At 37.2% G+C, this 17730-nt stretch overlaps 1 protein-coding gene across 13 annotated transcripts in view; it reads right to left on the reverse strand.

Moving 5' to 3' along the window:
* The window catches only part of PHC3 (polyhomeotic homolog 3), an 84623-nt gene that overhangs the window by 43941 nt on the left and 22952 nt on the right, over positions 1-17730 (reverse strand). For 7 of the 13 annotated variants that reach the window (XR_007135764.1, XM_047786247.1, XM_047786257.1 and 4 more), the window contains exons 5-7: positions 12006-12164; positions 9429-9527; positions 553-799 (exon numbers count right to left, since the gene is read on the reverse strand). Coding sequence is in view for 12 of the 13 variants with exons in the window: in XM_047786247.1 (XP_047642203.1) it covers positions 553-799; positions 9429-9527; positions 12006-12164 (505 nt within the window). In the remaining variant the exon portion in view is untranslated. The remainder of the gene's footprint in view (positions 1-552; positions 800-9428; positions 9528-12005; positions 12165-17730) is intronic. The other 6 variants (XM_047786298.1, XM_047786288.1, XM_047786335.1 and 3 more) reach the window with 3 other exon arrangements.

Raw genomic sequence — 17730 nt, forward strand, 5'->3', positions numbered from 1 at the left:
ATACATGGGATTCAACAGTTGATGAGAATGAAAACTTAGTTGACTCCATGATATCTTCCTCTCAGAGATGAAATCAAAGATGGAAAAAAAGCAACATGGTAAGGAAAATAATTTTGCATAATCCTTATTTTTGGAAAGTGATAAATTCCTGCTACTAATGACAACTTTAAAGAAGTTTTTTTTTCTTTTTAAAAAAAGCTCTTTTGTTCCACTATAGTATATTAAATAAACCACAGGCAAATCTTTTTTTTTTAAAGCTAAAAGGCTTTATGGATCTAACAGGAGACCAGTACATAATGAAGATGTTAATCAAATGTCAACTGACCCAAACAAAATCTATTTTACTATTATAATTTGTTTTAGCTGTTGGACTCTTTCAATTTCTTTTTTTCAAGCTATATTATTGGGATATTCTTTTGTTAACTTATAAAATTCACATTTTAAAGTGTTTTAAAATAATGTTCAAGTAATGGACATCTTTTGTTTTGCTCTGGCTGCTAAGAAAATTAATAATGAATAATGCAACTATTTTCAACAAAAGCTTTATCCCACCTGGTGCTATTAACTGGTGAATACTTGATGTTCGAGTGACAGCTGTGCTTCGTGATTCCAGACTTGGACTTTCTCCTTTCTTATTACTTTCTGGAGAAGGATCTCGTTGGCTGATTTTAGAACTGGTCACTGTTGTTTTGTTATGACAAATTGTCAATGATTGAGTTTGATTAGTGCTTTTTGGCGGACCATTCTGTGAGCTAGATAATACACCCAACTTCTGGCTGCGTAACGTTAAATTCTGAACCTAAGAACCACATAACAAAAAATAAGGATGAAACAGATGGTATTAATTGATGTGGTAATCACTACCATTATAACAACAATGACAACACATTTTTATTATGCTTTTCAAACATAAAGCTCCAAGCACTTGAAACAACTGATTTAATCCTAAAGGAAAAGGGAGTTATTATTCTAAGTAATCATATCTTAAACATTAAGTGGCAATTTTTAAAAAGACATCAAGGAAAAGAATCATTAAAAACTAAATGAAAACAGTATATACATTGCAAATGAACTATGAATATAAGCAACATACTCTGCAACATACTGAATTTTAAAGTTATCAGGTCAGAGATAGTCAAAGGGAAGCAAAAAAAGGAGAAGCATTCCAGCAAAAAGGAAAACCTGAGCAAAGTTGCAGAAGTGGTGTGGAGGAAAGAATGAGCAATTCCTTCAACTTCACTCTGAGTTCTCCAGGCCAGGATTGCAAAACATTTAAAGTTACAAGTACTACATAAACTTGTGGCAAACTATTACACACAATTAGAGTGTGGATACAATATTGCTATCTTAATAAAAACTGGAAAGAGATAACAAAAAATTACTAGCTGTGTGGAGATTATAAGGGAACACTAATCTTCTAAGAAAACTAATTAACGAAATCACCTACCCCATTATGATAATTATGAAAAACATTTGCCATTAACTAACTTTAAAGAGTTAGTGAGATTTTGTTGTTGTAGTTATGAGACATTCAGTTGCCTTTAAGAACAAGACCTCATGAAGTGAAAAGATTGTACATGGCTTTAAAATAGTTTGTCTGATGATTCCTGTCTACACTGGGGCTATTCTAAACACACTGCCAGTCCAGATGGTGTCAAGGATCATCCCAATTGCTCTAACTTCAGATTTATAACATTTTCAAACAGCAAGGCAGAAAATGACTCTGAAATGAATGCACCAAATACATTTATGCTAGCACTGGTCATGGAGGGGAAACTGAGGCAAAAGAGATTCTAAACTGACAAATATATTGCTGCTTAATGAATGTTCTTCAGTTTCATGTGTATTCTGTCTCTACAACTGTATCATTAACTGATGCTTTCTCTTTCTAAGTGCCAATGCAGTATTCAGCCAAGAGCAGATGCTAAAGAAATGTTTACTTCAGGGCAGTTGAGGTTTTAATCAGTTCTATTCTAAGCTATTGAAAGAATTTTCTAAGTGAGACCATATGGAGTATCTTATCTGATTTTTGTCAAATATTTCATAGCAATATAAATGGACTAATTACTGCTGTATTATTGAAATTTAATGCAAAAAATAAAATATGCCAAAATCCAGATTTCTCAATCTGCCACTCAAACCCCTCCACAGTCTAGGCCCAAAGTGCTTTGAGCCCCATTTTTCACTACTCCAGTCCACAGTACTCATATTCCAGCCAAACTGGTCTGCTCACCCTTCTCCAAATATACCTTGTACTTCCTTCATTTAGAGCCCCTACTCAAATTTCCCTTGCTAAAAGGTACCATACTTCAACACTGTCTCCTGAAGCCCAACACTCAAGCCCACTGCTCAAGACCAGTAAAAATCCCACTCATTCTCCTAACGTGACTTCCCCAAAGTCCCTGGTGGGAAATAATTTATCCTCCCCTCTATGCCTTTCCCATAGAATCTGGATCATACTGGCCTATACCATTGACGAAACCCTAGTGCATTTTAGAATTACTAATGTCTATGTCTATAAAATACTGAGACTAACTGGCAGGCTCTTATCTCTGACATTCCTCACAGTTCTGGTTACAGATTTAACAGAAACAATTTAAGTCTGAGGTATTCTCCCATATCTGAATCTGAAATATGTATTACATAGATTTTTGTTGGTGGTGGTGTTAAGTATCTTCTATTTATGGTTCCTTAAGCTAATGTTAAAATCTGTTCATGTTTAGCCAAAAAGTATCAACAAATGTCTGGTAGAAGCATACTAAAATCTCTCAGGAAGCAAGGGAAAAACAGCATAAAATTTAACACCTGCCATAAATGATGTATAAAGTGGAACACATAACAATGATAATCAAAGGCTGAATTATAATTTTAAAAACTTGAAAATTTTCTTCAAATGAAAAGCATATTCACACAGTAAATGAAGACTTGACACAATGAACTCCTTTTTTTTTTTTTTTTTTTGCTTTATAGGGCTACACCCGCAGCATATGGAGGTTCCCAGGCTAGGGGTCAAATCAGAGCTACAGCTGCCAGCCTAGGCCACAGCAACACAGGATCTGAGCCACTTCTGGGACCTACACCACGGCTCATGGCAATGCAAGACCCTTAACCCACTGTGCAAGGCCAGGGATCGAATCCACTACCTCATGGCTCCTAGTCGGATTCATTTCCTCTGAGCCACGATGGGAACTCCTACACAATGAACTCTTAAAACTGCAGTGGTCCATTTCTATAGAATACACTTTTTTCTCCTAATTTTCCTTTTGTTTTCTAGAATTCTGAAAGAAAATGTATGTGTAAAGAAAATGTATTATGTATATATAGTATCTATATGAATAAATTTTAGACTATGGCTTGACCATCTATGGTCATCTTGGCATAAATACAATAAATTTCAAACATGTAAACTATACTCCTGAAGTATATACACAGCTAATTTAGCTGTTAATAGAAAGAGCACACATTCAGATTTCCTTGACAGAACTTTGCTTTTAAAAAGAGCCCACCCCTTCTAAGATAAAAAATATTATAGCATCAAACTCCCATCTTTCTTTTTTTTTCTTTTTATGGCTGCATCCACAGCATATGGAAGTTCCTGGGCTGAGGGTTGAATAGGAGCCACAGCTGAGGCCTCCACCACAGCCACAGCAACACTGGATCTGAGCCGCACTGCATCCTATGCTACAGCTTGCAACAAGGCCAGATCCTTAACCCACTGAGTGATGTCAGGAATCGAACACATATCCTCCGGGACACTACAGTGGGTTCTTAACCCACTGAGCCCCAACAAGAACGCCCCCAACTTTAATTTAACCTGAACTTTTCCTATGATCAATTTGTGGTAACTTTCTGACATTTGAAAATTCCTAGGTTTCACATGAAGTATTTTTGCCAATTTCACACCTTGCATCTGTATAGTGGACTACCCAAATACTCTCACGCCAATTATTTAATTTGGATCTAACAATGCATAAATTACTGTAGCATCTCTTCTTTGCATCTAAGGAAAGAGCTGATGTCACACTGCTGACAGAACTCAGTTTCTAGCTTTTAAATGGCTGTTTCCTCCTCAATTATAACAGCATTTCCCAGATAGCACTGATTTCTTACTTTTCTCTAACATAACTTTTAGTCTTAAATACCTTTCTGAAAGTCAGATTCCACACCCCCGGCCCCTCCACAGTATGGAGAAGAGATAGAGCATTTAAAATAGTAAACAAGGGTAAGATATTCCAAATTTCCCATTTTTTGACAGTATGCTAATTTTTTTTTTTTGCTTTTTAGGGCTGCACCCACAGCACATAGAGATTCCCAGGCTAGGGGTCTAATCAGAGCTGTACCTGCTGCCCTACTCCACAGCCAAAGCCACAGCATCACAGGATCTGAGCCACATCTGCAACCTACACCACAGCTCACGGCAACACCGGTTCTTTAACCCACTGGTCAAGGCCAGGGATCAAACCTGCATCCTCATGGATGTTAGTCAGGTTCATTAACCACTGAGCCACGACAGGAACTTTTAAAAATTTTAATACTGAGGAAAAATTAACTTAGTTATACTGACTTTGGCAAAGAGTATTAAAACTTCGATTTTGGGAGTTCCCGTCATGGCGCAGTGGTTAACGAATCCGACTAGGAACCATAAGGTTGCGGGTTCGGTCCCTGCCCTTGCTCAGTGGGTTAACGATCTGGCGTTGCCGTGAGCTGTGGTGTAGGTTGCAGACGCGGCTCGGATCCCGCGTTGCTGTGGCTCTGGTGTAGGCCAGTGGCTACAGCTCCGATTGGACCCCTAGCCTGGGAATTGCCATATGCCGCGGGAGCGGCCCAAGAAACAGCAAAAAGACAAAAAAAAATAAAAATAAAACTTCGATTTTGGTATTTCTCAATTACAAACATTAAATTGCTTTAAAACCTGCAAATGTAAGTTTAAAAATCAACAAAGTGGAGCACAAATTTTCCAATGCTAACAGCTCTGAATCTCAGGAAAGTTACCACTGAAATATTTAAAATAAAAAATAAAAATAAAATAAAATCTTAGCATCACCTACCGCTGTCAGCCTCATTGCCATTTCTAAAGCACAGCAAAGAAAAACATTTGTAAAGATGTTCTTAAAGGTCAATCCAACCCTCTAGTTCCTCAAGGTCTATCCTTGAATTAAGTCAGATTATGCAAGAGCCACATGCTTGTACACATCCAACTGGACGCCAAAGAGCCACTTCTACAAATGACCTTGACTATGGTCACATTAAAGATGCTATTAAAGACAATGTTAAGAAGTTCCCGCTGTGTTACAAGCAGATCAGTGGCATCTTTGGAGTTCTGGGATGTAGGTCTGATCCCCGCCTGGCACAGTGGGTTAAGGATCTGACCTTGCCGCAGCTGCAGCACAGGTCGCAACTGCAGCTCAGACCTGATCCTTGGCCTGGGAACTCTATTTGCCACTGGGCAGAAGAAGAAGAAGAAAAAGAAGCAGAAAAAAAAAAAAAGACAATGTTAAGATATCTCCTTCTTGAGAACCCACAAAACAGACTGTGCTCTAGAGAGCTTAACAGTTGTACTTTCCTAATAACTGGTTTATTTTTACCTTGGAAACTGCAAACCCTTTAAATGGTTGTGTTTCTCTCTTCATTACTAGCTACATGAAAGCTAAGAACCAAATTCGTGACTCATCTTTAGAGAGTGCCTAACAAAAACAGTAATTAGTAGCATGTGATAGCTTATGTGCCAGGCACTATGCTTTTTGCTTTATGCTTACTGTCTCAATTATTCCTTTTAACAACTCTGAACTATTACTTCCAGTTTACATTGAAGAAATTGAGGCTTAGCATAACATTTAGTGAGTGCTAACTACATTAACAGACACTGTTCTGTTTTTCATTAACCAATTTAATCCCCATTAGAACCCTACAAAGGGTCATAATTATTTTTTATTTATATGTGTTTTATATAATACTTATTTTATACTGTTGAAATTCAGGTAAGAGTTTAAGGATCTACAACAAGGAGGTGAAAGAACATGCATTTGAGCCCAGAGAGTCTGGCTCCAGAGTCCAAACTTACATAGCATGCTATGCTATGACACTGTCCAAAATTAACCAAGTGGTGAGAGTTCCTGTTGTGGCTCAGCAGTAACAAATCCAACTAGTATCCATGAGGATGTAGGTTTGATCCCTAGCCCTGCTCATCGGGTAAAGGAGTTGAGAGTTCCCATCATGGTGCAGTGGAAACAAATCCAACTAGGAACCATGAGGTTGCAGGTTTGATCCCTGGCCTTGCTCACTGGGTTAAAGATCTGGCATTGCCATAAGCTGTGGTGTAGGTCGCAGATGCAGCTCAGATCTGGCATTGCTGTGGCTCTGACGTAGGCCAGCAGCAACAGATCCTATTAGACCCCTAGCCTGGAAACTTCCATATGCCACAGGTGCGGCCCTAAAAAGAAAAAAAAAAAATTTAATCAACAGGGAAGTGACACAGCAATTGTTGCTGAAGTCTGAAAATAAATTCAGGTCTTCCTAAAAAAAAAAAAAAAAAATTGGAGTTCCCGTTGTGGCGCAGTGGTTAACAAATCCCACCAAGAACCATGAGGTTTCGGGTTCGATCCCTGCCCTTGCTCAGTGGGTTAAGGATCCAGCGTTGCCGTGAGCTGTGGTGTAGGTTGCAGACACTGCTCAGATCCCGCGTTGCTGTGGCTCTGGCGTAGGCCTGTGGCTACAGCCAGTGGCTACAGCTCCGATTCGACCCCTAGCCTGGGAGCCTCCATATGCCGCAGGAGCGGCCCAAGAAATGGCAAAAAGACAAATAAAATAAAATAAAATAAATTCAGGTCTTCCTATTCGCTCCTTTGCAAAAAAATTACTAATGAGTACCTACAAAGTTCTAGACACTAAACATATATTATTCACTCTTCAACTTATCCTGTAAGCATGAATGGCTATTAGAGATGTTTAATAACTTATCTAAAGTTATACAACTCATAAATGACTGCAATAGAAATTGAACTTAAGCTCATGCATGACTTTATGAATGTAATCTGAATGGCAACCTCACTCCTAGCTCCATGCCACTTTACTATCCTTATTTGTGCTTTTACTTGTATGTTTTTATCTTGTTTTACTGAATGTATCTTGTAAACCAATTAAAAACTTAGACGGAACAAAGTCAAATATAATTTTTTTTTTTTAATTCTGAAAGTTGATAATGGTACAGCTCCATCAGGTTTTTTTATAAAACCAAAACAAAGCAAAACCAAAAAAAAAAAAAAAGATCATGGAAGTTCCCCTGTGGCACAGCAGGTTAGGGATCCAATCTTGTCACTGCTGTGGCGTGGATTTAATCCTTGGCCCGGGAACTTCCACAAGCTGCAGGTACAGTCAAAACAACAGCAACAACACAAAGAAGATCATTACACATCAACAAATTCATTCCACAAAGAGACATTTAAAATTTAGAGCTGAAGAAAACTTAAACAATAACGAAGACAAAGGTCTTATTTTGTAGATGTGGAAACTAAAGTCCAAAAAAGTTAAAGAACTGCAGAGGCTCACAGAGCACATTAGGGAAAAACCAGAGTTTAACTGATCACCATCTTTATATGCTGATATACAAAAAAATGGCCTTTATTATTAAATAAAAAAAGAACTTTGTGAAAATATCAAAGAATATTATTGCTATCTCATTTTTTATTTTTTACCAGATGACTAAGTTTATTAAATTAAAAATATGAAGCCAAGGATGACCTTGAGATATAACAATTTCTGCTATGTGCAATTCGAATCATTAACTATAGAAAAATACCAAAATGGTATCACACAATTTAATAGTCTACTCAACTGTTTTAAAATTTACTCAATTCACTTTTATTAACTTTACTAAAGTGTAACTTACATATAATACAATGAATGAAACTAGTTTGATGAATTTTGATATATGTATACAGCATGTTACCACCACCCCAATCAAAATAGAGAACATTTCCATCACCCACACCGCTTCCCAGTCAATCATCCCCATCTTCTGCCCCAGGTACCACAAATCCAATTTCTTTTTCACTATAGAGTAGTTCTGCCTATTCTGGAATTTCATATAAATGGAGTCACAGAGTATGTACGCTCTAATGTCTGCCTTCTTTTACTAATTATTATATTCCTGAGATGCATTAGTAGTTTGTTTTTCTTTATTTTTGAGTAATATTCCACAATACGTTTATCCATTCACCAGTTAAAGGACAGTGGTTATTTCCAGTATGGGGCTATTCTGAATAGAGCTGCTACAACCATTCATTGAAACATCTTTATGTGAACAAATGTTTTCAAGTCTCTCAAAGTAGAATTGCTGAATCACATGTTAAGTATATGTTTAACTTTATAAGAAAAATATTTTTCAAAATGGTTGTACTATTTTAGCTTTTACCAGCAATATATGAGAGTATGGTTACTCCACATTCTTGCCAAAATGTGATATTTTCAGTCTCCTTCATTTTAGCCATTCTAATGAGTGTGTAGTGATATTCATTATGGTTCTGATTTACATTTCTATAAAGATTAATGATGCTGAGCATTTTTTCATGTGTTTTTTGGCCTTTTATATATCTATCTGTGAAGTGTTCAAATCTTTTGCCCATTTTTAACTGTATTGTTCATGATCTTAGTACTGAGTTGTAAACCTATTTTGTATATTCTGGATACAAGTCCTTTGTCAAATATATGTATTATGAACACTTTCCCTTAATGTGTGGCTTGCCTCTTCGCTTTTATAGCAATGTCTTTGGAGAATAGTTTTTAATTTTGATAAAGTCCAATTTATCATTATTTTCTTTTACGATTAATGCTTTTTGTGTCCTGAGTAAGCTCTGCCTACCCTAGAGTTGTAAAGATATCCCTTATGTTTTCTTCTCCAGATTTTTATAGTTTTGGCTTTTATCTTTAAATCTACATTCTACTTCTAGCTTATTTTTGCAAACGGTGTAAGAAGAAAGTTAAGGTTCACTTTTTCCACATGAAGTACCCAAAGTACAAACAAGAAATTGATTAATATCCTACCCAATTTTTTAAATTTAAAATTTACCCAACTAATTTTTGAACTTAAAATCACCTTGATTTGATCATTACATAACTGCTTGCAAAGGAATCTAAAGAAAAGGATATATCTCACATAATAAAAGAAATAAATCTGCTTTATAATAAAACTAAGCATGCGTCACAGCAAAAACATATTAACTTTCACTAATGTCAAATAACCTAAATATTCATGTTTAATGGTATTATAATTTCTACAAAACCAAAAAACTTTAAGTTCTCATTGCATTGTCAATCTGAAATGTGTGACAAAGAGCACTGAAACCATCAGTAACTTAAACATAAATATACGTTTATCTTTAACCTGAAGATCCAGACCTTAAGTACCACATAATGAAGCTAGACAAGCTCACCTGAGTAGCTGCAGACTGACAGGAAGATGACGATGACGACGAGACAACAGGAATGTCAGACTGTACAGCAGCCACAGTGGTAGCGGGTGTGAAAATCAGCTGTACAGACAGAAAAACCAAAAAAATACCCTAAGACAGAAGAACATGTCCCACACACAATGTATAGCAGGCAGGAAAGACTGAAATTTGTGACAGAAAGACAATGCAGTTTAGGACTGCTCCTAAGCAAAAGGTTTTTACATGACAAAGAGAAGTTTCTGATAATAGAGAAAAAAACCATAAACATTTTTGAAACAGCTCATGATTTTGATGAGTAGAAAAATAAATCAGTGCTCAAAAAAGAAAATGTGTTTTGGCAATATGAAATACTCATGCCAAATTTTTCCCGGAATAAGCTATTATACTTAAGCTTTTCCCAACTCAAAACTACTGTGGCAGGATTCCTAAAATGGAAGTTATAATGGGCAACCATAGTCATTGCTCTTGAATGCAAATTAAATTTTAGTGAAAAACATGAAAAGAAACACCAAAAAGTCTTTTCTGTCCTCTTTACCCCAAAGGATAATTATATCACAAATAATACTATAATATTTCACTCGGCTACACAGGACCTGTAATACAAACCTAGGTTGCTCTTGACTTTTAAACTATTTGTAAAAAAATATTCATTCTAAGTGTAAATGCCACCACATGTCAAAATTTAACAAAGCAGCCTGCAAATAAGCTTCACAACCAAAAAAAAAGACATATTCAATTTATTTACTTATCACCAACCCTTTTCATATGTTTTTTTCAAAACTGAAACAGAATGCCATTAATTTAAAAAGACAACACAATCTACTCAAAGATTACCCAATCCAACTTAGTAAATTATAACAGTTATTTCAAAGAACCAGTAATTACCTCTATCTCAAAATTGTATCGAGTTATTCAGTTCCTCAAAAACCATTTCTGCTCAAATTAAAATTATTAAGGGATCTTTTAAACTTCAGTTCTTTATATACTAAATTTAAATGAATTAAACAACAAAGTATAACTTTCACAAGGTAATTTCCATTACAAACAGCTGAAAGCACTAAAACTAAAAAGATGTTCTACTTTGCACGAACCATATGAAACTGCCAGTTTTAGAAGTCAAAAACAATCCAACAGCAACTATTTCGAATGGTTCAGCCTATTTTTGAAGCACATTAATAATTAAATAAGCTCTCATGGGGGGGGGGGAAACAGAAATATAGTAATATCTACTGAATAATCTGTACATAAAATGTGAGTCATACCACTGTTTCCTGTTAGAAATATGATGGAAGGACTTCCCATTATGGCTCAGTGGTAATGAACCTGACTAGTATCCAAGACGATGCAGGTTCAATCCCTGGCCCTACTCAGTGGGTTAAGGTGTTGCTGTGAGCTGTGGTGTAGGTCACAGGCTCAGGCTGGATCTGGTTGCTGTGGCTATGGTGTAGGCCGGCAGCTGCAGCTACGATTTAACCCCTAGCCCTTAAACGTCCATATCCTGCAGGTGGGATCCTAAAAAGCAAAAAAACAAAAAAAGAAAAGAAATATTATGGAAAAATTCCTTTGCAATTTTAGTGGAAAATTGGGGATCCAGATATATATTCAGTTCACTGCACAAAAAAGAATATAAATACGTATCAGGGACAAAGCTCTTTCTAGCTATTTGCAAAGACAACAAATAAAGTAAATGTCAACCGATTTCTACATTTCTTAAAGAAGTTCAACAGGTATATTAGGAAATCAGTAAGTACTCAAATACAGAATAGCCAAATTAACATTCCTATATTAACAAAAGATCAAAGTGAGCATAAGAACACAAATCACCTTGAAGATTTTAATGTGCAAATAACCAAAGCTAAAACTTATCAGGAACTCCAATCCAGATTTCAGAAGATCCCACAATATAAATTCTTATTTATAATTAACAACCAAGTTTTTAACGTTTAACAATTTCATCAAATCTAAGAGCTCAAAAATACACTATAACTTTATGTATCACTCTAAGTACCAATTATAACTGTAGGATGCCATCAATTATAAAATGCATCTCAGTTTCAGATGTTAAAATATGAAAGGGGTTTGAAATCAATGAAATTTGATATTAAAAAACAATCACTCAGAGTTCCCACTGTGGCAAGCAGGTTAAGGATCCAGCACTGTCTCTGCAGCATCTGGAGTCACTACAGAGGTGCAAATCTGATCCCTAACCCAGTGAGGTGGGTTAAGGATCTGGCATTGCCACAGCTGTAGTTCAGATTCAACCCATGGCCCAGGGACTTCCATATGTCGCTGGTGCAGCCAAAAAAAAAAAAAAATCACTTCTGTGTTACAGAATCTGTTAGCTTCCCAATGTTGCTAATCACTATTAGATATACCAAGAAGGCCTATCAATTAAAAGTAAAAATTTTCATGGCATAAATGTACAAGAGCTAAGCACACACAAAAAATGTTAAACACTCTTTAAATATTAAAAATGCCTCCTATTGCATCAAATCAAGAAACATTTTGATTTCTCTCAAGTCTCTAAACACTCAAAAAATCTGGTAGCTCATATCTTACCATTTGAGCTCGGAGATACATTTGAGCTTGGCTTGCCGTTAGGGTAGGGGAGGTACTCCCTAGTAACATAGTCTGTTGGGTAATACTGCCACTGGTAGAACTGGAAGCCTGGGAACGGCTTATTAACTGTGCAGGTGTAGGAGAAGTAGAGAGGTTGATCTAAGGAAGAAAACATATCAGGTCATAGGCTTCCATTTCTTGCTTCCATGTCACTGAATTTCACCAAGCTGCAGTTAGGCATTCAATGGTATATACTGTGGCTAAGAAACCTAAAAGAGAGGGCTTCATCTTTGACAGACCCCCCCCATCACTTCTTTAAGCAATTATTTGCACATATGCAAACAATAGCAGGTACTAGTTAATAATTAGGATAATTTTTAAGGATATCCTCATTGTGTTTCATAAAATTCCAGTGTCTTAAAATATCATTTCACTACCTCCCCCAAATTAGGATTATTGTTCCATTATTTTAATATCTCACATAGTAATTTAAACCATTTAAATCAAGTTTATACTATTTTGTCATTTTCTGTCACATTTTGAGGGATTTCTAAAATGAACAAAAGTTAATACATAGGTAGTCCATTCACATATATAAAAACATACATAACAAAATTAGCATAACATTCTCCTTCAAAAGCTCTCAAGAGAAGAAAATACAATTGTTATTTATCAAACAGATGGAAAAACCCTGAATATAGGTTACAAGATTAAATTATAAACACTAAAGTTTAAAACTGCTGTTAAAGAAAAAACTAGTCTATGGTCTGTCTCTGGGATATATGAGACTAGTAATTGATTGTAACTGCGAAGGCAAACTGGGTGGGATAGATAGGGAACAGGGCAAAGGGAGACATGTAGACTACCACGAGAGTAATATAATCCAACCTCAAATGCTTTTCATGGATAATACAGAGAATAAAATTAAGAAATAATTTATTAGACTTTGGATTCAAGCAACAAGGCAGATTGGATTAATACATCCATGTGCCCAAATACACTCACTGCAATGCAAGATCAAGATGAAAATTAGAATATATAACTGAGGAGTTCCTGTCGTGGCTCAGGGCAAACGAATCCAACTAATATCCATGACAATGCAGGTTCGGTCCCTGGCCCAATCAGTGGGTCGAGGATCCAGCGTGGCCATGAGTTGTGGTGTAGGTTGCAGACGCAGCTCGTATCTGGCATTGCCGTGGCTGTGGCAAAGGCCAGCGGCTACAGCTCCAATTCAACCCCTGACCTAGGAACTGCCACATACCACAGGTGCTACATAACTGAACTCAAAAGGGGGAAAGGGATATTCCCTGATGCCAGAGAGGAGGAAACTCAAAGATGTAAGTTCTCTTGCCGACATCAAGGCAACCTATGGGAGCTAGCCACAGAGATAGACAGAAGACCTGATTTTGAGCCTACTGCAGGAGAAACCTGAAAGACCCATTTTGAGCCAAGATTCTCAAAAGGGCTTCTCAACGTGAAAAGGAGCTGGAAAAGCTCCACTCAGAAACTCTGAGAAGTCACAAGAAAGCTTTCCATCTGTCCTGGCCCCCAGTGGAAGGAGAAAGGCTCCTACGAAAATAAAAATTCCAGGTACACGTGAGGGTACAGAAGCCAGATTCACACCACCAGCACAGTTCCATAATCTATCCCAAAACAGTATTTTTTACTAGTTCAGGACCTTTGTTAAACAGAACAAGTAACTAGAGGAAGCTGAGTGAAGGCTATACAGGAGGACCTCCCTGTACTATTTCTATACCTTCCAGGGTCTACAATTTTTATTTTATTTTATTTTATTTTTCCTTTTCTAGGGCTGCTCCTGCAGCATATGGAGGTTCCCAGGCTAGGGGTCTAATCAGAGCTGTAGCCACCAGCCTATGCCAGAGCCACAGCAACTCAGGATCCGATCTGCGCCACGACAGGAACTCCAGGGTCTACAATTATTTCAAAATAAAAGGTTAAAAAAATTGCATAGCAGGTACATGAATTAACTCTCTAAATTTATCTGTACTGTTTAAGCACATCTTAATTTTAATAAAATACATAATTCAGTGCATAAATATAATTAATACAAAAATTATTCTGGGAGTTCCCATTGTGGCTCAGTGGTTAATGAACCCAACTAGCACCCACGAGGACGAGGGTTTGATCCCTGGCCTCGCTCAGTGGGTTAAGGATCCAGCGTTGTCATGAGGTGTGGTGTAGGTTGCAGACGAGGCTGGGATCTGGTGTTGGTTGCGGTGGCTCAGGTGTAGGCTGGCGGCTACAGCTCCGATTAGACCCCTAGCCTGGGAACCTCCATATGCCGCGGGTGCAACCCTAAAAAGACAAGACAAAAAAAATTATTCCGCAATCTGGCTTTTATTTCTAGCACATCACTAAAATCCCATCTGCAGAAATCACCAATACCCTCTAACAAATTCAGTGGATTCTTTTTAGACCATTCTCTCTCAATCTCTTTTACCAGCTCTTCTTTCTAGCCCACCCCCAAACTGTTCATCCTTTGCCCTCAACACTTTTTTTCTTCAATTCCCAGATTATCACACTCCCATAGTTTCAAAGAAGTCAATCCAGCAGACTCTCAATCCTTGATGACAAACTATTATTCTCCAGATTCAAACACTTACAGAAAACATCCTTCTGGATGTCTCTTACCAACTCAAACTCAACATATTCAATACCAAACTCATTATTATTCCTTCTTAAGCTAGCTTCTCCTCAAATGACCACTGGCATCTTCTAAAAAGCCCCCAAAGAGATTATCTGGAAATCATCCTAATTCCTCTCTCTTTTAAAACACAAACAAACTCAGTTACATCTTACTGTTTCTACACCTTTATCCTCCTCAATTTCATTTTCATTTTGAATCATTTAGTTTAAGACTTTGAACCTGCAACATGTCCAGCTAGATGACTTTAGTAGCTCCAAGCCAAACTCCCTGCTTGGAATACTGTCTCCTCTGACTTATCAGATAGTATTTCCTTGATTTTTATTAAAACATTCAAACTCCCCTACTACTTCTCTAGCATCAACTCTTCCCACTCCTCTATATCTACCCTTCACATTAGCCACATGAAGCTATCTGCAATGTCATAATGTCCTAGGCCTCTATGGCCCAGCAATGCTCTGGACTGGACTGAGCATCCTCTACCCCAACCCCCAGCCCATTACCACTAGGCACAGAACAACTTCCTCTCAAAAATTACCTGCTAAGCTTTTTCAAGCACACCTATACCTCATAGTAGAACTAAATGTTCCCCCTCCTTTTTGTCTGTTATCTTCCATAAACTCCATATACTTCCAGCATATACTTGCGTCTCAGTTTTATAAACAGTAATTTAAGGATGAGAACCATGTGTTATTTATCTTCATATATCCAATATCTATGAGAGTGCCTTCATTCGGTAAGTTTATTAAGTTACCGAATGCTATGTTATTTTAAGGCATACTTCATGCCTTATATGTAACATATAAGCCCATCACAAAGAGTCAGAGTATGTTTGTGAGAGAGAGGAAAAAACAACTCTGGTATAGGCCCTAGCAAAGTAGAGTGAAAATGCAGAGACAGTGTGGTGATACTAGTTTAACTCTACTTTTGATATACTATACAACAAAATATTAATAAGCCTCCCCAGAAAACCCTATTTTTCTATACACTCCACAAAAGGATGTTTTGAATAAAGCCTTGCACCAATGATTAGATAACTTAGTTTTCTGACTCATATTTTGGCATTCAGGGTGTTTTCCTATACCCTGATAGCTTGTTAATTTGGGTTACTCTGCAATAATAATGCCTTTGCACTTTTCTCAGTCGGTGATCGTTTTTAAAAAAAAAAAAAAAAAGAAGAGAAGGGAAGAGAGGAAGGTAGGTACTCTAATAAGGACAGACCACACTCTTTAAACAAAAACATAAACATCTTTTTAAAAAAAGATTGGCTGATAGCTAAGGTGCCTGAGAGTGCTCGATAAGGAAGTAGAACATAGAAGTACAAACTGGGGAGTTCCCTTGGTGGCGCAGTGGTTAACGAATCTGACTAGGGACCATGAGGTTTCAGGTTCAATCCCTGGCCTTGCTCAGTAGATTGGGGATCCGGCGTTGCCGTGAGCTGTGGTGTAGGTTGCAGATACGGCTCGGATCCTCCCTTGCTGTGGCTCTGGTATAGGCTGGCGGCTACAGCTCCGATTCGACCCCTAGCCTGGGAATCTCCATATGCGAAGGAAGCGGTCCTAGAAAAGGCAAAGAGACTAAAAAAAAAAAAAATACAAACTTCCGGTCTTAAGATAAATTAAGTCATGTGAATGTAATCCTCAGCATAGTGACTATAGGTAATAACACTGTTCTGTATATTTGAAAGTTGCTAAAAGAGCAAATCTTAAAAGTTCTCATTACAAGGAAAAAAAAAGTACAAACCCAATGTTTTTTCTTAAAAAAGAAAAAAAAAAAAAAGGAAGTAAGAAAACTAAATAGTAACTTCCTCACCACCTGCATTGTACTCTAAGTTGTGAGATCAAGAACAAATAATGTTTAAGTTCCACAATGGCAAGTACCATTTCAGACAGTCTCTTCTAATGAATGCCCAATCCATGAGGGCAGATAGATCAGCAGCCAACTCTGATATGGCTCTCTATTTTCTGCTAGCAGCTCTGCTGACCTGAACCAGATGCCCTCAACTGTTTCTATTATCTTCTCTGTCAATTCCATCCCAGCATTCGTTAATTTCCTTTAATTTTAAAGCCTTGGCCAATCCTGTCTCCTCACACCTCAAACCCCACACTCCATAAAGGAACCCATTCCAGTCCTATTACTGGAAGTTCTCCCTACTGACACAAAGAGTCAACAGAGGAAACCAAATTTGTCCAGAAAAGCCACTTAACTCTCAACCACTCCTTAGTACCCTCAAAAGAAGATTACTCTGTGTCTCTGGCCCAGACTACTCTCTAGAACCAAAGCCCATTTGAGACCACTGCTGCCATTTGACTTAACAGAATCAATCAAGTATATCTACAGAGAGATATGGTATACAGACATTAAAAGGCTAATGTAAAAAAAAAAAAAAAAGGCTAATGTAAATATTTATTCAATGCCATGAGAATGTCTTCATGACCCACTGTTGAATGAAAAAACTATATAACATGCAGAATATAATCCACTTATATAATTACATACAAATATCTACATGTATGTATATATACTATGTATACCACATACGTTGAAAAACATATTGAGAGAAAAATGCACTGTATATATATACACATAATAATGCATACTCATAAAACTGTATCTGATTATATTTGATATAGATATACATACACACACACACACACACACACCTGGAAGAAGAGTCGCCAAAATGTTAAAGGTGAGTAATTTTACTTAGAGGTAAATTTGGGAATGATTTTCTTTTTCAAAGTTTTTGTTTTTTCTATGCAGGTATTAACCTTAGAATCAGAGAGGAGGAGTCCCTTCATGGCTCAACTAGTATCCATGAGGACGAGGGCTTGATTCCTGGCTCTGCTCAGTGAGTTAAGGATCTGGCATTGCCATGAGCTGTCATGTAGGTCACAGACACAGCTCGGATCCCAAGTTGCTGTGGCTGTGGTGTAAGCCAGCAGCTATAGCTCCTATTCGAGCCCTAGCCTGGGAACTTCCATATGCCACAGGTGCATCCCTAAAAAGACCAAAAAAAAAAAAAAAAAGAATCAGAGAGGAAATGCTATTTTTTTTAAT

The sequence above is a fragment of the Phacochoerus africanus genome, chromosome 1, assembly GCF_016906955.1.
Source record: "Phacochoerus africanus isolate WHEZ1 chromosome 1, ROS_Pafr_v1, whole genome shotgun sequence".
Taxonomy (NCBI): Eukaryota; Metazoa; Chordata; class Mammalia; order Artiodactyla; family Suidae; genus Phacochoerus; species Phacochoerus africanus.